Consider the following 23,450-nt stretch of genomic DNA (forward strand, 5'->3'; position numbering starts at 1 on the left):
GTTGGAGAAAGTTCACTGAGCTGCACATTAATGCTTTATGAAATGTTTGTATTTAAGTTATATTTCAATAACACTTTTCAAGAAGCAGGAAAAACCAATACGCAGGAAAAATACGAAATTCTCAGTTTCATGTTTTGTTAGAAAAAATAAAGATTTTTGGAAGTGTACTTGTTTTGTAAAATATTAATCAAGTAATGAAATGAACTGAAGTCGTGAACAGGATAGGAAAAGAATGTTAAAAGATTGAGCTCCTATCAGAGACTAAACAATCCCCTCCCAGAACTCTAAGCAAGTTAGAAATTTAGAAGTAGGCCTGTTGGAGACGGAGGTACAGAAGCCCCTCTAGTCAAAAAATGCACTTTCCAGAGCTAAATGGCAGCCGCAACAACCATAGTGAGCAGTGGATTCACAATCTCAATTTATTATCAAAATATTTCCATCAGGTAACAAATCTGAAAGGATAAGGAGATGTGGAGCTACATAGATGCAGGTTTGCCCTTTCATTTCAGCCACCGAAGGGACAGGTTGAATTTGGAAAATCCTGCTTGTAAACCACAAGTCTTATGTATCTTTAGACAACCGTCCAATGGCAATGTTTAAGCCAAAGTGTGTACTTAAAGCTTTTCATCAATATGATTGATAAGTTTAAAAAGTCTCAAATGTTCATCTGTACATCGCTTTACAGATCTTGGTTCATAACTATTTATCTCAGTCTGAAACTTCAATAGTCAATGATTACCTATAATAACAATTACTTAGTCATAAATGTAGTCAACAATTAAATATAAAAATTATTTATACATTGCTACAAATTTCTTAAAAAGACCAAGTTTTGACGAGAGAGATAGAGAGAAAGAGAGAGAGAGAGAGAGAGAGAGAGAGAACAAGAAATTGCTTAGAAAATTGCAAGAAACCTCAAGAATATCATTATTAGTCAAAACAGGTACAACAAAACACAGTTTTAGACATTTCATTTTAGCCCTAAGTACTTAAAATAAAATGATCTCAGAATGCATAACTGATGACTGGAAAAGTTAGTTTAAAACTACATAAGTCCCAAGGCCCCAATACGTATAAGAATTCTTTGGAAGAGATTTGAAGGAGCATAAATGTTGCAAATATAAATACAAATAAGTACTTCGACAATGTGTTTTTCACTCCCGGGTCACTGATGTGTGTTAGGTGCCAATTGTATTCTTCAACTTTTTCTTTCTTCCTTGGATTAGAAATCCTTCTCTAATAATGGTTAACACTCTTCAAGAGACAACATCACACTGGCAGATCAGACGAGAAACAGAAGTGAACGGTAATACTATCTTTAGAGATTAAGCATTATTTACACAGTGAGAAGTGATTGATTTGATAGACAATAGACGCCCTCATCCCTCCACCCTTTTCTAGAATAACCTAACTTCATTTTTATCCTGATGCTCTCATCTCTGTCAGGTATCCCTGTGCATAATAACAGTGAGCTCTATGGCCCAGTCTCTTGGATAGAGTTGTCCATTTCTGTGGTGTTGGCGAGTCTAGCCAAGGGCTGCGCTGCTTCTTTTGAAGATCACCACACCCGGCATTTCTTTTCTGGATTCATGTATGAATTCTTGGGGCAATGAAAGGCTTCTGCAAACTCAGGGGAGTTCTGCAAAGTCCCAATGATCCTGTGAAACAAATGAAAGTCACCATCAGCATTTGACACTTGTGTCCGTACCACGTGGTAGGGCTATAGCATTTCCCTATTAGGCCAAGTGAGTGAATTTAGAATATAGTTAAAAAAAAGAAAAGAAAGAAACTGGTAGAATGAGTTCATTCTTCTCATTAACAGAATTTTTAGATGGAGAGGTTAACAAAGTATAGGAGTTAAGGGAACAGATGTTGAAGACAGACGGTATGGTTTGAATCCTGGTTATGACTTATTTATTTAGCCTCTCTGTGCCTCGGTTTCCTTTTCTGTAAAATGCATATAATAATAGTACTTGGATCTTAAGGTTCTCATGGGGAATTAATTTATAAACATTCTATACACATTTGTAACATAAATGCGTAATTCATATTTGGAATTGTAGTTAATATAAGGAGAGTTTGGTCAAAGAATAAAATCATGACTTTTCATATCTTGAAAGGGCTCACATGGTAACTTAAATATAAGAGACTTTAAACAGATATTAGTTGATTTGATTTAATAGGGAAGGCAACAATTATTATCTATTATTCCAAAAGAACTTCATAAATATCAGAAACTGGATCCAGCCTGAATAACTGGAAAGGGCTGGCAAAATGCCAAGCTCTTCTTATCTCTGACCCTGATGGGCAAAACAACAGGGTCCACCCTACCATCGGCACCAAGCAGCATCTGAGGGGAGAGACAGGTCAGTACGGTGATGCAGGGGTGATGTTTTCCCATCAACCCGGAAACCCCTCCTTCCCTTCTCTGCCCACAGAGACCATGGCCACACCCACCTTGGGTTGGAAGGAGGAGAGCAGACTGGAGTCGTGTAAGGCTAGGAGCATATGACCTAAGAGTACCTTTTAACCTACTGTGATCTCCAACACAGATGCATTAACATGTATAACTGTGAGCATGTCTGCCCCCTCTAACCCACTCTCCACTTGGCACACAGAGTGATCTTTAAAATATAGGTCAAATTCCAGAATTCCCTTACTTAAAACCTTCCAGGCACTGAAGGAAATTCAACCTCCTCACCACGGTCTCCAACATCCTGATGGCTCCAGCCTACCATCCCTGCCTCCTTGTGGTACATTTCCCTTCCTGTTCCTCATGGGGATGACACTGACCTACTTTCTATTCCTTACAATGGCCAAGCTCCTCTTCAAATACTGTCCCTTTTGGGTCCCCCTCCCTGTGCTAGCCCTATCACAGAGTTATTTGTTCTTTATTTCCTGACATACCCACTACACTGTAATCTCTGTGAGGGCAAAATATTATGTCTCCCTTGCTCCTGCTGCACCCCAAAGCCTGGGAGACTGCATGCATATGCAGGACTCAGTACGCACTGGATGAATGAGCCTGTTGCCTGATCATGGCAGTTACATGCAGGAGTGATAGGGCATTATGAAGAAAAACACTGTTTAGTATTTTTGTTGTTTGCTCGCTATTATAGACCAACTGGGGTGGAAAGAAAGCATTTTCCTATCCCCATTCTAGGAAAGAAAGACCCATATCCCATTTATCAAAGTCTGACTTCCTAATGTGTCACTCATGACCCCGTCAACTATCTCTCAATTCCCCAATCTGACTCCCCTAGCTTTCAGGGAGGATGTAAACTTCAGGGAGGAATCCTCCTGGTACAGGGTTGGGGGTCGAGAAGAGATGGAAGCCAGAGCTGGGGAACTGACATCTATTAGTCCACTTGAGAGAGAGAAGGCTGGCCCACTGCCAGGAGCCTGAGGAGGGGCCAGTCCACTAACGGTGGGTGGTGTGAATGACAGGATATGCCTCCACTCTGAGCAGGGCCCCGATAGGATGGTGTGTGGCTGTTGGGCGACTTGAACATCAATACTAGTTGCTGCTGTGGCCCTTGCCCATGACCATTGGAAGGAGACAGAGCCACCTGACTTCAGATGGAGCCCTCGGACTGTAAGGGTGTCAGCTGTGAGCACAGCAGGGTGGAGGCTCTTCCCTACTTTCTTGGTTCATGTGATGCCTTAGATTCCTGTATAGCCCCAGAAAGGAGTACTCTGAAAACTACTGAAATTAAATGTCTCACCTCCTGATGTCCAGTGGGAGCTCAGAGCTTGAATTAATTTGATATAAAAGTAACAATAATAAAAGGGTGTCATTCCTTACATCTGAAAGTTCAGAACAAATTCACTTGATACATGGTCAAAAATGATTGTGTATATAGGAATGAAAGGATTTAGACACCAGGGATTTGTACAGGTCCTTAGTCTATGTTCTAGGCTCATGGAGAGAGCTTTGATTCCTTTACTGCAGGGGTGGGGAACCATTTTTCTGCCAAGGGCCATTTGGATATTGATAACATCATTCACAGGCCATACAAAATTATCAACTTAAAAATTAGCCCACTATATTTGGTCAAATATTCAATTAACTCACCTCTAATGCCTTGGCAGGGCCAGACCAATGATTTTATGGGCTGTATTTGGCCCATAGTCCAGACATTCCCCACCCCAGATTTTAATCCAATTCCTTTCCCACTTTAGGAAGCCTTATCTCTGACTGGGGAACAGTTATCACGGTGGCTGACTGCCCCACAAGCTTCTGGATGAACTGACAGAAAAGCACCCAAGAGCCACTGACTTGAAGAGCAGCTCTTTTTTTTCTTTATTTTATTAAATATTTTGTCAGCCCTGGCCTGTTTGGCTAAGTGGTTAGAGTGTTGGCCCACGGACTGAAGGGTCATGGGTTCGATTCCCCGGTCAAGGGCATGTACTTCGGTTGCAGGTTCAATCCCCAGCCCTATTCGGGGTTCAAGCAGGAGGCAACCAAGCAATGTGTCTCTCTCACCTCTCTCTCTCTCTCTCTCTCTCTCTCTCTCTCTCTCTCTCTCTTCCCTCCCTTCCACTCTAAAAAAACAATAAGAAAAAAATCTTCCTTCTTCGGGTGAGGATCAATATAAAAAATAAAATAAAAAATAAGTATTATTTTCAAAGGATTGTGTCTTAGATATAATTATATGGGACAAGTACTTGAGTCCAAACCTATGACTTCTTCTACATTTCCCTTAAAAGCATTAAGAAAATTAAAAAGGAAAGAACCACACTACAAAACAGGAAGGTGTTCACAGAACATCACTAGCAACAGCAGTCAACCCAACGCACACTCAGCTCTCGGCCTCCATTCCATCTCCTCTCTTTCCAGCCAAAGGCTTCACTTAGATAATTTGATTCTGAATAAATTAGGCCAACAACATACCTCAGTTTAATTTACTTTTCTAGGATTCTAGTTACTGCTTGGTTGTTTATAACACCAAATCTTTGGGTGGATGACATAAGTACTCTATTTCAAAAAGTGGATACATTATTAATAAAAAATGAATCCTATCTCTGAGCGTGGGATCACATTGCATTAATATTACATAGACTACTTACATAATTTCATGCTATAAGAAAACTATGTACTTTTTGTTTATAATAACAAAATATAATAAAGGCTTTTATTATTTCTCAAGTGATTTGCTTGAAATGTTTACTTTATTACATAAACTATTTTATTATTCTGCTGCTGTTTATTCTCTTAGCAAATAATCACTTATATTAAAAACATCTATAGGTGGAAGGATGGGGAATTGGAAGAAGGTGATCAAAAGGTACAAGCAATTATAGATGTTAGCTGATACTATTGTGGTAATCATTTCATAATATATGTAAATCAAGCAATCATGCTATGTGCCTAAAATTTATATAGTGATGTATACCACTATGTCCTAATAAAACTGGAAAGCATAAAAACAAAAATAACATCTAAGATATATGGAGTTGAATATCACTTGACCAAGAATGGACTTTGTATCTTACAACTTATCTGACTACTCCTGTCTGCAATTAACTGGATTTCTGAATTAATGAATGAGCTTTTTGCAATTAATGGGTCCACTGACAATTTTTTATTACTTCTTTTAAATGAATGACTTGGCTACAAGATTAACTAGCTTCATTCATGAATAAACTATCCAATCTTTGCCATTAACTAAGATTCATAATTCTTTTAAAGTAGGGTCACATTGATCAGCATGTGTTCCACTATAAATTGGTAAAGAAGTAAAGAGATTCTGAGGTAAGGGCTGAAAATTAATCATTACTAATGGGAATTCAACAAGGCTCACTGAAATCCACTGATATTTACAAAATATCAGAAACCAATGCTAGTATTTAAGATAGATGGAGAAAACCTCAGTATTTCAAAGAAGGTTTAGCTTAAGCATGCTAAATCATGGAATCATAAAGAACAAAATAGCCATGGTACTTGAAAATCCTATATAATAAAAGCCTAATATGCTAAGCGTCTGGTCATCAGGTCGTTCGTTCAACCAATCAAAGCGTAATATGCAAATGAAATGCTCAGACCGCTCAACCGCTCTCTATGACATGCACTGACCACCAGGGGGCAGACAGTTGACTGGTCGACCAGTCACTATGACATGCACTGACCACCAGGGGGCAGTCAGTTGACTGGTTAAACAGTAGCTATGACATGCACTGACCACCAGGGGGCAGACAGTTGACTGGTTGAACAGTAGCTATGACATGCACTGACCACCAGGGGGCAGACAGTTGACTGGTCAACCAGTTGCTATGATGTGCACTGACCACCAGGGAGCAGACGCTCCAACCAGTAGGTTAGCTTGCTGGTGGGGTCTGGCTGATCAGGACTGAGTGAGATGGGCTGGACACTCCCTGGAGCCCTCCCACAGTCCTGCCTTGGCTGGCCAACCTCCCGCATCCCTCCCCAGCCCCAATCATGCACCGGTGGGGTCCCTTGGCCTGGCCTGCACCCTCTCACAATCCAGGACCCCTCGGGGGATGTCGGAAAGCCAGTTTCATCCCAATCCTGCAGGCCAGGCAGAGGGACCCCATTGGTATATGAATTTGTGCACCGAGCTTCTAGTGTCTGCATAAAACCCTAGAAAGGATATTCTTTCAAAAGAATTAGAAAGTTGTGGAAAATATGTCTTGCTTTATTAGTTGGGTTTGTTCTCTGAAGTTGTTTTTTTTTCTGACTAGAAAAATATCAAGCAATCTAAGCATCTAAATTAGCACCATTACTATTTAGGTAGAATACAACACAGGTATAATTTGGTCTATTTTGACTTGCTTTGAAAATATTACCATATCTTCTATATTATGTAGTAATATTCCATCTAAATAACTTTATAAACACATTTACAGCTTATGTAGTAAATATTATCATAACAACCATTCCCTGAAGTGACTGAAAGAAGTCATTAAATTGCAAATTCTGGAATATCAAGGGGAAATGTTTTGTTTTAAATACGAATAGTTTAGAAGCTCATTTAAAAGTACATAAGACTTTAGTTAGAAAGAATAGAACAAGTATAGCTTAGACCTAACAAATTATTTTATAGATTTAGCTCTATCGCAAATATAATTCACCTTTTTGTTTTCCATACTGCGACTGTGTAAGCATAAGAGTAAAAACCTCCTATGTTTCAAGCATGTCTACATAAACCACTGTACACAATCTTTCAATAGCAACTCCATGTCTCTTAGTTTTCAAAGTTCTTTAAAAAATATGTTTTACTTTGTACAGCCAGGAAGCAGCCTGTTTCCAAAACTAAATGTAACCTCAACCTTTTGCCAAGGAAATCCCTTTACCTCCAGAGAAAATAATTTCCTTGACAAAGGGTTGGCATTCCATTTACCCTTTAAAAAACAACAACACATACTTCTCTTATTATGAATGAAAAATAGTCACAGAGACATCTTTTGGGTCAGAAAAAAGAAAATGAAAGTCGCAAATAATTTTACGTATTTATACTAAATACATATTTTTGCAAATACAAAATTCTACAGCTAATTATATTAAAACTATTTCCAGTTTATAATTGGTGGTAGAAAAGTTACATATTTACCTACATGTCACTTAACCAGCAATCAGTGATTAACATGTTGAACTATCCAGACATAAGAAATGAACAACAGAACGTACTTGACCGTCAGGAAAGGTGGAATGTTGCAAAGTCCATATGCTTTATTCACAGAAATTCTTATTCTGCTCATAGCTTTCTTATTTAAAACCAATCCTAGTACCAGTCTTCAAACACAAATATGAAGTAGGCACTTCAGAAACATTAACATTAATCCTCCTAACAACTCTCATAATTTAATCCTCATTTTATATATCAAGAAATTGAGACCCAGAGGTTAAGTAACAGTTTGTAAATGGCAGAGACATGGTTGGAATTTAAGGGTTTCTTACTTCAAAGCTTACGTTCACTTTTTAGCAGAAAAGCTAAAGGATGTTTTCGGAGCTAATCAGAATGGGGGAATGGGATGGCCAAAAGCAGGCAATGGAGTAACAGGAAAGAGAATTAGGGAAGAAACAAATAGAAAAACACTAGTAAAGAGCCAAAATCAAAATTCGAAAAGCATCACCATCAGTGGCTTTAGTGTAGGAATAAATAGCTCCCCATACACTAGCTTTGGAGGACTTCGCTAAACTAATAAACAGTGAAACCATAACTATTAGTCATAACAATAGTCTGTGTCATCAAGAAAAAACACACACCGTTTTGTTCAGGATGTTGTGTTAATAAGGCAGGAAGGTAGAAAATATATTTTAAACAGAGAAGTTTTTAACCCAGTGGTTAAGATAAAAATGTTAATACCCAAGAGACAAAATTTAGCTATCAAATAATTAATTTGCAGTCTCCTTTCTCCAAGGACCCCAGATGTAACAGGTATTACAATAATGTTACTTAAATTTACTTAGGTTTTTATGGATATACTAGAGTCCCAGTGCACGGATTCGTGCACCAGTGGGGTCCCTTCGGCCTGGCCTGCAGGGATCAGCCCAAAACTGGCTCTCTGAGAGAAACTGTGTCCTGGGTTGTGACAGAGCGCAGGCCAGGCCAAGGGACCCCACCGGTGCAGGATTGGGGCTGGGGAGGGACCGCGGGAGGGCTCCAGGGCATGTCTGGCCCATCTTGCCTAGTCCCGACTGGCCAGGCCCCAGATGCAAGCTAACCTACTGGTCGGAGCATCTGCCCCCTGGTGGTCAGTGCATGTCATAGCTACCGTCGAACAGTCGCTTTGGCTTTTATATATATAGATGCTTTAGGCCATAGGGATATGTGTGGCAGAACTTCAAAATTCAATTGTTATGGTGGTTACTAATTTGCATGAGCTTATAACTGCTCTCTATTATCCTCAGAGAGCAATTATAAGATTCTTACATCTTAACTTCCAAAGATTTCAGAAGAAAAAAGAGAACTTTTAAAAACTGAAACTAAGCCCTAGCAGGCTTGGCTCAGTGGATAAAGCATCAGCCTGTGGACCGAAGGGTCCTGGGTTTGATTCCGGCCAAGGGCACATACAAACTTGGGTTGCGGGCTCGATCCCCAATGGGGGGCAAGCAGGAGGCAGCCGATCAATGATTCTCTCTCACCATTGATGTTTCTATCTCTCTCTCCTCCCTTTCTCCCTGAAATCAATAAAGAAATATATTAAAAAAAAAATTGAAACTAAAAGTTACTTGGATAAAACATAATGTCAATTGATCTAGTGACTTTTCTTGCTGGTTACCTAAAAAGCAGTGTATTTGGATATCTTAGCAAGACTAAATTTAGCTTGGGTTATACACGAAACGAACATACAATAAACAGTTGTTGAGTGAATGAATTTTGAAAGAAATGTTAAGGCAAATATAAATGCTGCTGCTGCTGCTGCTGCTAATGATCATATTAGGACAACGCGAATTTTTAAATGTGGTATTTTATTGTTTCATATTTGGATGTGGTCTTTCCCTAGGAGTGAATGATATGGGCACTGTGCTCATGTTTATTTAGGAAGTGCTTTTGAAATTCAGCCCATTAGTTCCCTTTTGTTTTCAGACTCTGTTTTCCAATCACCCTACAAAATTTTAAATTTATTTTTCCGATAGTCTTGCCTGAGAAAAGGTGTTGCTGATCAGAAGGGTTGAAGTCCCTGTGGAGCGGGTAGCATTAGGAATTTAGTCCTAAAACAGCTAGATAGGGATCTAGGCTTTAACATTCAAATGCTGGTTAGAGTGATTCTCTTTCAATCCAATGTTCTCAAAGATTTTCTGATTTGAGAAGGGTTTTAGATTCTTCTAACTCATTCTTCCACCATGCAGAGCATTTTAATCCATCATCCTTGACAGGTTGTTCTCGGACCTCTGCTTCAAGGTACTCTCTCCTGGAGCTTTGGAGATAACTTTATTCCATGACGTACAAGCTCTAATTACTGGAAAGTTTCCCTTTATGCTGAACGAAAATCTTTCTTTGGCATAGCTACTCATGGGTCCTAAGCCTAAACCTTTTACAGCCTTTTAGAAATGTCTTGTGCTACCCTTTAAATAGAGCCACTGTTCTGAGGTGACATCTTTATTGGAATTCATCAAGCACTGAACCTAGGTCACATATATTCTGAGGAATAGAGCAGTGAAGGCTATGCTTGTGTAAACATGACATTTACCTGATCTGCTCTGTTGATCCTATCTGTAACCCTCAAAAGAGAAGAAAACAACAACACTGGATTTCCAAATTTTATAGAGTCAGAATTAGAAAAGGCCAGTTTCCAAACTCAGAACTAATGGAGCCAATATTAGAGCACCTTGGCTGCTGTTCAAATCCACATACCTGAAATTGCCTGGACTGTGGACATCTGTTTTAATGGAGTTGACTGCATACTCTGGCCTGTAGGTCCCACACCACACCTAGCATAGGAATAGAAAAAGGAAATTTTGTGCTTAAGTTTAATCAAGGATACTAGCTACTTGTTTGGGCAGGCTGAGAAAAAAGCAAACTTCCTACTGCAAAAATTAAATTGGAATTCTGCATTCCTCAACCATTTACTCTTTAAATACTGTTCAATGATAGGCAACCAGGAGCATAATTATCATTGATATAATCTGACAGTCTGTTATACTGACAGACTGACAATAAAATTTAGTCAAGTCAAACGATCTGCCACAATTGATTAAATCAAGAAAACTCAGCATGCATTATCTAACTTACTATAAAATTATAACTCAAAATGATTTTCATATCTATCAATCAAGAATGGTAGCATACCTGAGCAAAGTTCAAAAAGAAGAGTTGTTTGTGATTTAGGTCAAGTCCAGGAAGTAATTTTTCTTCGCCATTCTTTTTAACATAATTTTGATAGGCCTAGGCAGTTAGTGAAACAGAAACATGATGTTTAGCATTTACAAATTTATATATAAATCTATGCAAAAGACCATGTAACAGGTAATTAACTTTTTGTATCAGAATCATCATAATATACTTAGATATGGCAACCTACAACTATTTCATGGATTAGAAAGAAAACTAGAATTCACTTACAAATGCTTTGAAAAAACAGGATAATGATTAACAAATGAGAAGAGTTCAGCACACATCAAATGACCAACAAATGTCAGTTATCAATGGATGGCTTAAATAAGCAATGAAAAGCTTATGTAAATGTTGTTCTACTGATAGATGGATAAGTCCAGCTAGTTGGAAGAATGAATTGCCAAGAGAGTCTGTAATTGCTATATTTAGCTTAGTTACTACTCTTAGCAAAATATACTCATAGCAGACTTTGTTTGGGTGATTCTTGCCAAAAGTTAAGGGATTCTCTTAAGATCCATTAGAGGCCTAATATCCTATGACTCTAAAAATAAGAATGAGCAATTATTTTGGCTCCCTGAAGACAAGAAAAAACAAAGTGAACTTCAGTTATATTAGGAAAAAGGAATTTAGGTTATTTGAATGTCAAAAAGTGATCTCAAGTCAAGAGGATTTATGGACACTTGAAAAATGTAGTGTTCTTCTACTTAAATATACTGTAAGAAAGGAACTGACAACTACATTTTTGAGATGAGTCATTTCCAATTTATTACAAAGGAAAATGACCAATTAGATAAGCAGAAAATATACTTCATTTCTTTCTATTTGCCATTATCATAGATTTATTGAGTCTCTACTAAGTAAAAATGCTGGGTAAATGGGGAATACTTGAGACTTCTCTTTCTTAGGGAGTTCACAATCTAGTAGGGGACAGAGCATTAGACATTATAATTTTGTGCACAAAAAAATATTTTCACAAACTTATTTTGCTGTATTATAATTCTGTTCTTATTCTAGATGGGCATCTCCATGGAAGTACCATCAGCCCAGACTTTGACTGGATTTTTAAATCAGTGATTCTTAATCTGGCAGTATATAAGAATAACTACAGGAGTCTTAAGAGTACCGATGCCTTCCTCTTCCAGGCAAGATGGAGTGACAGGGACGGGGTAAACAACACTCCCACTAAAACAACCAAATGATGGAAAAAACATATGAAACAATGGCTTGCATTACACTGGACACTGGGAAAAGGGGGAGTAATCTCTCTGAGATGGTGAACAAATAGGATGAGCCCTGTGATTGCCCCAGCTTATTGCCTTCAGTGTTTCCAGGCTACAACATAGAGAAAGGAAAACCCATCAGAGTCCAAGGGACTCCTAGAGTTGAGGACAAAAAGTTCAGGGATACCAAGGACAGGGCACTGAAGAAGAGAAAACTGCATGGATAGAGGATCTCAAGTGATCAGATGGCCCTCTCGAATATTCACCTGAGTATGTGGGTATGCATGTGAGCAAACTCCTCAGTACTACTGAAGGAACCATGGCCAAGGATTAGAGATAAAAACGTCTGGTATGCACACCTAACAAAAATGAAAGACCTCAAGATTCACACAGTAGGGCCTTGCCTCAGCAGTGGAGAATAATCGTCTTTAGACCGAGCAATTCCCTAGTCCCACTTAAGAAGTTATAGAACCAAGACCCAACAGGACCACCAGACCATTTCTGAGGAATTTAACTGGGTCTTAGAATAAAGCTAAAAGATATAGGAAAGCAAAAATATTCAGCTCTCAAAGATTGTAAAATGCCCAATGTCTGGCATCCAGTAAAAGAAAAACTGCCAAGCATTCAAAGCAGCAGCAATTTACCATCTCCCAGGACTTGACGGGGATTCGTTCTTTAGGAAACTTTGCTGTCAGTGTAATCTCCCAAGTCTCACACTTTGATAATCTGTCCATGTTCACTGCCAGGTCACAGGCCCCACTGTCCTCTCTCCCACATAGTTCTGGTGCTTCCTCTTCTTTCCTGATCCAACTACTGAGCCTCTCCTCCTCTTCCTTAACCCACAGTTCATTTATAAATGGTTTATGTTGAACAAATAACCTTACATCCTCATCCACTCCATGGAACATTCGATTCACCTTATCATGGGGACACCTTGTCAAGTAGACTCTACTCCTTCTCCCACATCTGGGCTACCTCCGGGGTAGAAGAAGCATTCAACATTACCCTCGCTCCTCACTGTTGGTTTCAAGACCAGTATTCCTCCACTCTTTGTGCAAATCCCTGCTTTTTCTTGTGCATCCTCCTTCAATCCTTGTTTAAATGGCCGAGTAATGATATCATTTAGGGAGGGTTCACAGCTTTATCTTTAGCACTGAGAATAGTGCCAAACACAGAGTAAAGCCCTCATTGAGTATTTGTTGAATGCATGAGTTAATGGAAGGCTAAATGAGGATCTAAGGAACTCTTTGTGATAAATTTCTCTGGCCATAATAGTTTGGATGACTAAAAGGCCATATGCCGAAACAGTATCACTTAGTCCTTCAGTGTATCATTGTAAATGAACTGTGGTTTATGCTGATTATAGTTCCTCAACACTTCTTCACTTGTGAAACTGAAGGTCCTGTTTGGTACATGGATCAATGATTCTGAAATAATTCCTTTTATGGGACCTCTTTTGTCATAAATTTATTTCAGAGATTATTTCTTAGAGAAAGGTTGCCTCCTCTGTGGACTTGCCTATCTCCTTATTTCTGTTGATATAATGCTCCGCGTTCCTTCTTCTCAGCTTCATGTGTTCAGCTCAGTCGCAACTGCATTGTCCCTGCTGGTTAGCATACTTACCATCCCCTTTCTCCTTATATTTTCCATTTTAATCTTTTGTTGCTTACATTATGTGTCTTTTGCAAAAGGCTTTGAATGAGTGAGTGAATGAATGAATGAATGAATATGATAAATATACATCCAACTGCTAAAATGGGAAAAATATTATTACTCACTCTGTATGCTTGGCCAATACCTCCATTATCAGCAATGTTTTCTCCCAGGGTATTAATTCCATTGATCTGTTAAAAACAAAAAACAAAAAAGACCCTTAACTACATTCTGATTGTTAAAAAGCATCAGTAATTCACTTAAGATTTGATATATCTAAAACTTTTCAAGAGAATGCTGATGACATACATGCTGTCCACCTGCTAGGTCCCAGGAGAAGTTTCCGTACTGGTACACCATGCATTTGGATTGGTCTTTGAAATTATTTGCAGACTGTTGTGTCCACCAATCAACAAGGTCTCCATCCTTGTTAAAATTTCTGCCTAGAATATATTTATTCAAGTACAATGAGAACTCATTACATCAAAAACTATAATAAGATATTTTTCATTCTAAGTGCCAAAACTGAAATACCACTATGTGAGAGGACATTAAATTGAACACATAATGAGAGGAACTGTTATTCTTTCTCATTCAGAGTTGATGACATCTGGACTGCCAGGATTTTGTTTGCTGATGTGCCTTAGTGTTAATTCAGATAGTTCACCGACCTGGCTCTTAAGATCTCAGCTGAGGCCACCAGATAAACATTTCTGAAATAATGCCTTATATCTGTTAGATGGTTTCTACTGAAACCATGTCTGTTTCTTTTGGTATCTGAGATTTTAAAAGGTCAATATTTTCATTCTGGCATTCATTTCATACCTCAAACTCTCATGACATATGGTGGACTCAGTTTCCCTCTACTTCAAGTACAAAGAAAAAGTCACCTTTCCTCCTGGAGCTTTCCTGCTAACCCTAAATACATTGATCTTTTCCTTTTGTGAGATATATTTATCGATGTCATTTGATTTGATCCTGAGTTTTATTATCATCTTTTTAATAGTTATGCATGATGTAGTAAGAAAATGGCTATGAAGACAAACGAGCTGAACTCACATCCTCGTTCCACCAATTTCTAGCTTTGTGGCTTTAAGTGAGTCTTTTATGTATCTCTATTTTTCCCCCATTAATAAATGGAAATAGTATTAGTATCTACCTGTGAAGACTACTGTATAGCTCATTGAGTTAACAGATACTTAGTGAGTCCTTTTCAAAATTGTGCCCTTCACATCTCCTTTCCTTCCTCTGGATCTCTAAAGGTCTAGTTAAGGCCTAATTATTTTCTCTTTATTGCTCTCTTTCTATTTTCTTTCTCCTTGCAAACCAGTATCTGGCATAGCTTCAACTATCACCTCTTTACATCTCTCCTGACTTTACTACTTTTCTTCTCAGTTTCACTGAAACTCTAAATCTATTTTGCCAATCAAAAAACCATTTTGCATTATGTAACTATTTAAGTGCCCACTGTTTGCAAGGCCTAAACTAGGTAGTAGGTTAAGATGAAAAAAAAAAAAAAAAGAAGTCATACACCACAAGCGGTTTAGGACTCTTAGGCTTATGGGCACCTTAATGTTTAATTTTTTATACCTCATTTTAAGATGTGGACCTTGCCCTCTGAAAGTCTGGAGAACTAAGACATAAAAACTCATAAAATAAGACTAAATATTATCATCAGTGTTTTCTCAATGTGAATATTTGCTTTATTCCGTCAGGCCTTACCTCACTACTAGAAATTTCTGATCTTCTTAAGCAACAATTTAAAAGGAACACTAAAAGTGTGGTGATTGTTAAGCCAGTGATACATGGATGAATGTTATTTTTGTATTGCTAAATTATAATAGCTCTTAATCAGGTTTCTGAGGCTATATCTCCGCCAAAGGAATGTCAAGTGTACTTTACCACTGTCATCGAAGCCGTGGGTAATTTCATGTCCTATGACCATGCCGATGCCCCCGTAGTTCAACGATTTAGACTGCTGGGCGCTGAAGAAGGGGGGCTGCAGGATGCCAGCCGGGAAGACTACAAGGAAAGAAGACGGTTAAGGATTGCTTGTGGCTTTATTTTGGGATGACAGGCCTGGAGTTGGCTTCTTGCCTGCTTAACTGTTTTCTAGTATGTCCCGTTTCATTTAATTACATACAAAAATCTTTTGTGATAGAAACACATGCAAGTCTTTTATTATTGATGATAACAAAGAGTTCATCCCAGAGTGACACCATTAATCTGTGATTTAGAACCATAATCTACTTGACAGTCTTAGTAAGATTGTTTTTTGCCAAAAGGAGTTTAAAGCAAGGGGTAATTATCATCTTCAATCAGAAGGTCTTTCCCCCACTATAAATGTTTGGGGGAAATAGTTACTTAATATCACAAGTATTATTTTTAATGTTAGCTCTAACATTTTACCCAACTTTAATGGCTTACTAAATAATAGAGCCTCTCAATGGAAGGTATCTCCAATCGCATACCTGTATTTTACTTTCATCAAGTAATCTATGACTGTATATTTCCTTTATGATTGTTGTTCTTGTTCTTTACTGGCCCACCTCCTACCCCCCAACACCTCAACTATTAGCCCTTGGAGAGCAGAGATTCGTGTTTGTTTTGAGTTTTTTTCAGTTCACTATCTCCAGCACTTAAAACAAGAATAGTGCCTGGAACATTCTAGGTGCTTAGAAAAGGTGTTAATAACCTTCTATATATATAAAAGCCTAAGCGACCATTACGACTGGTCAACTGGTCGCTATGTCGTGCAATGACCACCAGGGGGCAGACACTTAATGCAGGAGCTTCCCCCTGGTAGTCAGTGCACTCCCACAGCCAACCTCCAGCGGCCGGCCAACCTCCCTCAGCCCCTCCCCTCAGCTGGCCAGCCCTGATGGCCCCAATGGGGACTGGGTGGGACTGGGGGAGATGACCCTGATCGGCCCCAATCTCACTGGCTAGGCCAAGGGACCCCACCCATGCACAAATTCATGCAGCAGGCCTCTAGTAATAAATAAGTGAATAGATTTACTACGGTGTCCTAAAGACTTTAGTAAATAACAATTTTATAGGTATACTCTGACATCTACATTGACTTGTTAACTTTCTACACTTTCTTATTGTTTAAATTTCATGTGTCAAACATCAAACTCCTCATTTTCCCCTGTAAGCCATAACTCTTTTGACTTTATTATTTCTATTCATGGCATTTGAGGGGTCTCAATTCACCTAAAGTGAACATTTTCTGCTTATCTCAGATGACTCCTTTCTTTAACAAAGTCGTACACAGTCTGCTTAGTAAAAGAATGGATCATAAAAAAGAAAAAAGAAAAAAGAATGGATCATGCAGCCCAGCTGGGTGTGGCTCAGCAGATGATCATCGACCCAGGAACCAAGAGGTCACTGATTCGATTCCGAGTTAGGGCATATGTCCAGGTTGCAAGCTCCATCCCTAGTAGGGGGCGTGCTGGAGGCAGCCAATCGATGATTCTCTCTCATCGTTGATGTTTCTATCTCTCTCTTCCTCTCCTTTCCTCTCCGAAATCAATAAAAAAGAAAAGAATGGATCATCCACCCTCCCTTCTAGGAGCAGCTCTTCTGTTTTTCTCCTCCTATCAGCCTTACCCACACCATCCTCGTTCACACACTCATTCCTTGCCTTAGAATTTCCTTACCTTAGAATTAATTTCCTAATTGCTCTTACCACTTCCTATCTCACCTACCTATAATGTATCCTAAATCTAATCTATCCTGCAGCAGATTGAAGTGCAACTTGACTCATTACCACTAAAAAGCCTTGCACGGCTTACAGCTCTCTAAGGAAACGCCAACGCTTTTGCCTGGTCTGGCTCCACAGCCCTCTCCTACTTGCCTGCCTTCCTCATGCAACTCCCTTTAGTTCACAGTGCTCATAATTTAGTAACTTTATTTTTCATGTTTGAAAACTCTAGTATCCACTGAATACCTGAAACATTATGTTCTGGAACAAAAAATATCATTAGTATAATATCTAACTGCTTGCAAAGCCACGGGCCACCTCTATTTGGGATACCAGGAGCACATAAGAAGTGCCCTGACCTTAAACAATTTAATATCTAGTCAACACCGAGTAGCAAATATTGGGGTGAATATAACATAGGTTTGCATGTGTTTCAGGGCTAAAAATTAGATATTTACAGAGACTTTTAAAATACACTGGGCAATCTAAGTGCTCCCCAGACATCTAAAAAAAAATCTGTAAAGTTGCTATAGCATTCAAAATGACCAAATAACAACAAAAATACTTTTGTCCTTGGTGAATTTTGATGAAAGTTATACCTCATATGTGGCTGCCTAAGCTATCAACAGTGCCAAGAAATAACTTTTAGCTTAAAGTATAAAAATCACGTGTGGTACTTTATTAACTGAAAGTGAACATTATCTCCCACACTATGTACTCTGATTAAAATCCACCCATTATATAAATGCTCTTATGAAACGTGCTAGCAAGACTAAACGTTATCTGTAAAGATCCTGCTGCTTTAATTATACCCTAATATGCCATTCTTCAGGCGAGTGATAAGATTTTTATGGCTCTTATTAAATACTAGTCTTCAAGTTCAGCTTTGCAAATGATGATTTCTCCTTTTTCTCTGTCAGCTAAACCTCTATGATGAGGCTTTATGCCATTAGCCTTATCACTCTTACTAGGAGACCTCACAACTCTTCATAATAACCAACTGCTTAGTTGTGCATATTTTATGGATGTCAACAAGCTAGTTAATTAAATAAGTCATTAGTCCATGAAACAAAAGACTAGGCTTCTCCCTGCTCCCTCCCCCTCACTTCCCTGGTTCATGTTTTTAAGGCTGCAAACAATTCAATTTTACAATCTTTGATATAAAGTTCATGATTATAATTAGGTAACATCAATTTTTGGTATAAAAATTAAATTCTTTTTATATTAAATATTTGGAAATATTTACTCTTAATTTTCAAGTCTGAAAATAAGATTCCTAAGAATGAATGAGACAACTTTAAAAAACTTTCTTATCTCACGATAGTCATGGACCATTCAGGCTGGATAAACTAAATATAAATAATCTACAGATTTCCTAAAGTTTAAAAAAAATTGGGGTTGTTAATGAAAAAGGAGAATGCAGCAGAAGAAGTAAGTATTCCCTTCTGACATGATCATTTCCTTGGATGAGATTTTAAGGTTTAATGAGATGATTGAATATTGCCTAGAACTTACAGGGGGAATATTTGACAGCAGGAAAGGTTTCCAGAGCTCCATGGAGCAAATATGCAAGGAATAGAAACCAGTGAGTGAATTAAATACTTTCAGTGTGCTTTGCTGCAATGGAAGATAACTATTTTTTAGTTGATGTGAATTGGTGGGGTGCATAAAAATTGGAAGGTAGCCTACATGTATGAATTATGACAAAAGGTAGCAACTGAATTAAAAAGGAGAAATTATTACTATGAATAACTCCCTGTATGATAATAAAACATGCTATTTTTTTTTTACCATAACATAAGAAAAACAATCCCATGTGATATTGTGTGCAATTTAATTGGGGTATTTGTGTGAAGGTGGAAGGGTCATCTATGACACACATGTTATTTTATACCAATTCTAATTCTATAATGCACATGATACCAAATCCATGAAGACAATGTTGCAAACATTATATATTTGTGTATGTATACACACACACACACACACACACACACACACACACACACACTTTTATCAAGAAGTAAGAGGGAAATCAGGACATTCAATTATTTTTAGTTAAGACAATCCTCACTTTGAAGATTTCAATGAATTGTCAAAAGAGAAAACGTTTCATATCAAAGATTTCTCCTCTCAAATGACACTTTCCCTTTCTCTGAACTGCTATTATTAGCAGACAAGCGTATGAAAAGAAGTTAACAATTTTTTTAAATTTGGTATTTCCTTCAGATGATTTTATCTTGAGAATCTTAAAAAAAGTCTTTCTTATATATTAAGAATGGGTATTGCAGCCAATTCTTGATTATTCGGAGGTTAATGGTCTACTTTGTGAAATGTTTTCTTTTAGCTGTGTGCTTGTTTGGTTTGAGGGCATTAAATACAAAATGGGAACATTCCCAAGTCTTCTCTGATAAGAGAATCTCTGACGTGGACCAATTTTGAGCCAGCTCCAGAAAATGGAGTAATTCAGAGCCAAACAAGGATCTGTCTGTGCATGACCTATGTGGACCTGCTCTAGAGGAGAGCTGAAGACCAGCAAGGTCTTATGGAGGGTCTGACTGGCTCTTCTCATTGGCCTGGCTCAGCACTAGGTCTGAGAGGATCCGGGGCCCTTCCTGAGTTGGATTAAAATGAAGCTATATCCCTTAGTCTGGCCTAACACAGAACCAAAATCCAGGCTGCCTTACTTTGCCTTGGGATTCCATTCAAGGTTACTTATCCCATATAAGTCCAAGTCTAGAATGAACTAGATGTTACACTGACAGAATTACTGAGCATCAAAAAGAGGTCTTCATGCCCGGCTGGCATGGCTCAGTGGTTGAGCATTGGACTATGAACCAGGAGGTCACGGTTCATTCCCATTCACGGCACATGCCTGGGCTGTGGGGCTCCATCCCCAGAGTGGGGTCTGCAGGAGGCAGCCGATCAATGATTCTATCTCATCATTGATGTTTCTCTCTCTCTCTCTCTCTGTCTGTCTCTCTGTCTCTCTCTCTCCTTTCTTCTCTGAAATCAATAAAAATATATATTTTTTTAAAAAAAGAGGACTTCAAAGTAAAGACTCTTTAGCAATAAAAGCACTTCTAAGAAATGGTTTCTAGGACCACATTACAAAGGATAAACAGGTTCCGAGTTGATCATTAAACAGGCTCTGGTCTGAGTTTAGGTAATCATTCCACTAGCTGGGATGTGTATGCGCCCAGAAAAGACTTTGAGCTAATTGATTTTAACCTGATGCACATGCCTTACTTATTATCTACATGTTATATAAAAACAAACTTTTCTGATTATCCATCATTTGCATGTCACATACCAAAATAAATTCCAGCTGGGTTAAAGATTAACTCAAAAAATAAAAACCATAAAAAATACAAAAGAAAATGCCGATAACTTCTTAATTAGAAATAAACCATTTAACTAAAAATGAGAGTATTGCTTTAAAAAACTACTTAATATGATTTGTACTGATTTAAAATTTGCAACTATCATGAAAAGAGATACATAAATAAATTTACTTTCAGAGTATATTCAATAAATCAGCAACTCTGCTCAGGTATACTTTTATGGGTAGTATTACAAACTAGTCATGCAATTCACTACAGGTTGAAAACAATAAAGGGATAATAAAGCATTATTTAGGAATAGATCTTACCTATTTGATTTCTGCCTGAAGAATAAAATGCATTGACTACAGCTGGTCCGCTTATCCACCTATGGAAAACATGACGAGATGTTATAAATGACACTGCATTGTCTGATTCAATCTACTCAACACAATAAAAGGATTGTTACTATTCCCAGATGAATGTTCACTTTCTGCTTGAAATATGATCAACAAATTAAAATTAGCTCGCCGGGTGAGAAAGCTCATTTGAAAGTATTTCTACTTGAAAAATCAGAATATATCCAGGTCTGCAATCTGTTATTTCATTTGCATGAAATGTATCTCTTCAGAAATTGCAATGGATTAAAGTTATATTGAAATGAATTTAACTTTATGTTCCCGATACCAGGTAACTATGGCCAACAATTTTGGAGCAGTTGACAATACATGAAGAGATAATATGCCTCCGATTATTGCTGTTTAAAGTTATTTTTTAAAAAGAGACATTCCAGCTAACTGAGCAAAGGTTTATTTTTGTATGATGACTGTAAAATGAAATCCAGGTGGTTCTTAAATAGATTTGTCTATCTGTGTATAGCATGACTTAGACTCTGAAGAGAATCTACAGCTCTTATAAAATACAACATATCAATTCAGAAGACTCTAGTTTAGTTGATGAAGGGGGTGGGTGACTGGATAAAGAAGGTGAAGGAAATAGCTAATGAATATATATGCATACCCCATGGACACGGACAATAATTTGGTAAAGGCCTATGAAAGGGGAGTTGGGAGAGAGTGGAGGTGGGCAAAGGGAGGGAGGAAGGAGGCACTCCTGTACTAATGTCAACATTAAAAATTAAAAAAAAAAGAGACTGAATTAGAAAATGGAAAAAATAGCTCTCAGACAGTAATTCAAGGATAATGTTAAGCTAAAGGATAGATACCAATGTTCCCTTGTCTTTCTATACATATGTTACAAAGACTGCATATCAATAATCATAATCAAGTACTTTTGTGCACCTGGAGTATTAATCCCATCTTAATAGACTAATTAGTTAAATATATATGCCTAATAATAGACTAGTATACATCCTTATGCACTAATTGAAAAATGGACAATGATTAACTTCAGATTAATCTCTTAAATATCAGGACACATGCAAACACTTAAAACAACTTCATTGCAGTTATTCCACTTTCTGGGCAACAATTAGTGTAGCAATTATTATCCTACTCATGCAAGGAGCTTACAGTAATTAGTATAATGAGGTTAAATCAGAACTGTTTCCAGACCCTGTTTTGTGAGGTGAGCAGTACAAAGTCAGCTGCCCAAGTCAGCATTTTAGCTACAATTTCTGTAACTATGGTGGGAGGTCAGATGTGAGTCCCATTTTGCTCTCTTAAAAATAACTGTGGGAGGGCCAGATATAACAAGTGTCTGATAAATTCTAATTAAGTATGGGTTTTATCACCAATAACATGACTAAGATATTTATATGAAGGATTTGGAATTTTTAAAAATCCAGATAATGTTTCTGTGATTTTTTCCTTAGGAAGAAAATAAGTTTGAAGATGGAGATTGTGGGAGGAGGGATGGTTGATCAATTTGTTCCTTCTTTAGTTTGACGGTGTTGTTTTAAACAGAGAAAAAAAATTTTCAAATAGGATGCTGTCTGTGACTGACATATCAGTCCTCCCTAATTTAATTGCAGCTGAGTCATCAATACTTTAATTTCTTGAAGGTTGATGATTACAGTCATATAATCTTATTTATTTTAATTAAACTCTTCTTGCTTCCCACATGATCTGTGGTGACTCACCACAAAAACATGTATTTGTAAACACAGGGATGCCAGACTAAAACCAAGAGATCAGAAACTATATAACACAAGTAGATTTTGTTTGTGTGACCAAAAAATATTATGAAAGAAAATATTTATATGAATAAAAATCATGATCAGGAAAAGTGATGGATTAGGTCTATCATATATATATACGTCACACAGTTATCAAGACTTAGGTTCAAATATGACTCTAAGTTGTGTGAAAAATATGCTTTCCTGTGGTGACTTTAGAACAGTATCTCTGACGTGTCTCAACACTTTGATAGCAACTATGTCAGTAGGTTTTATGCAAAAACAGCGTATACTTATTTTGTTATAAAAGTTAACGTTTCCAGGTCTCAGCTGTTTTGAGGTTCAGTTACTCAATTATACACTTCTGATGTAATGATAGTGTACTCTGCATGGGCTTTTATGGGTAATCGCAAGTAATACGCAAATTATTTGGTTCTGGATTCAGGCACAATGCTAATCTTGAAATACAAAAGGTGCCAACCCAAACTTTTAAAAAAAAATAATTACATTACAGAGGAAAGGAACTAGACATATGAAACTAATATTTTAGACAGCGACAGATCTCAAAAGCAGGACATAGATGAACGAAGTTTATATTACCCATGTCATGTT

General features: G+C 37.7%; 1 protein-coding gene across 2 annotated transcripts in view; it reads right to left on the reverse strand.

Annotated features, from left to right (window-relative positions):
• Positions 1-401: 401 nt before the first annotated feature.
• Positions 402-23,450, reverse strand: part of MME (membrane metalloendopeptidase) — a 93,795-nt gene continuing 70,746 nt past the window's right edge. For both annotated transcript variants that reach the window (XM_036350359.1, XM_036350360.1), the window contains exons 17-23: positions 21,031-21,089; positions 15,575-15,694; positions 13,982-14,115; positions 13,798-13,863; positions 10,755-10,850; positions 10,320-10,396; positions 402-1,658 (exon numbers count right to left, since the gene is read on the reverse strand). In XM_036350359.1, the coding sequence (XP_036206252.1) occupies positions 1,559-1,658; positions 10,320-10,396; positions 10,755-10,850; positions 13,798-13,863; positions 13,982-14,115; positions 15,575-15,694; positions 21,031-21,089 (652 nt within the window). In that variant the 3' untranslated portion in view covers positions 402-1,558. The remainder of the gene's footprint in view (positions 1,659-10,319; positions 10,397-10,754; positions 10,851-13,797; positions 13,864-13,981; positions 14,116-15,574; positions 15,695-21,030; positions 21,090-23,450) is intronic.

Source organism: Myotis myotis, unplaced genomic scaffold (assembly GCF_014108235.1).
Source record: "Myotis myotis isolate mMyoMyo1 unplaced genomic scaffold, mMyoMyo1.p scaffold_m19_p_2, whole genome shotgun sequence".
Lineage (NCBI taxonomy): Eukaryota > Metazoa > Chordata > Mammalia > Chiroptera > Vespertilionidae > Myotis > Myotis myotis.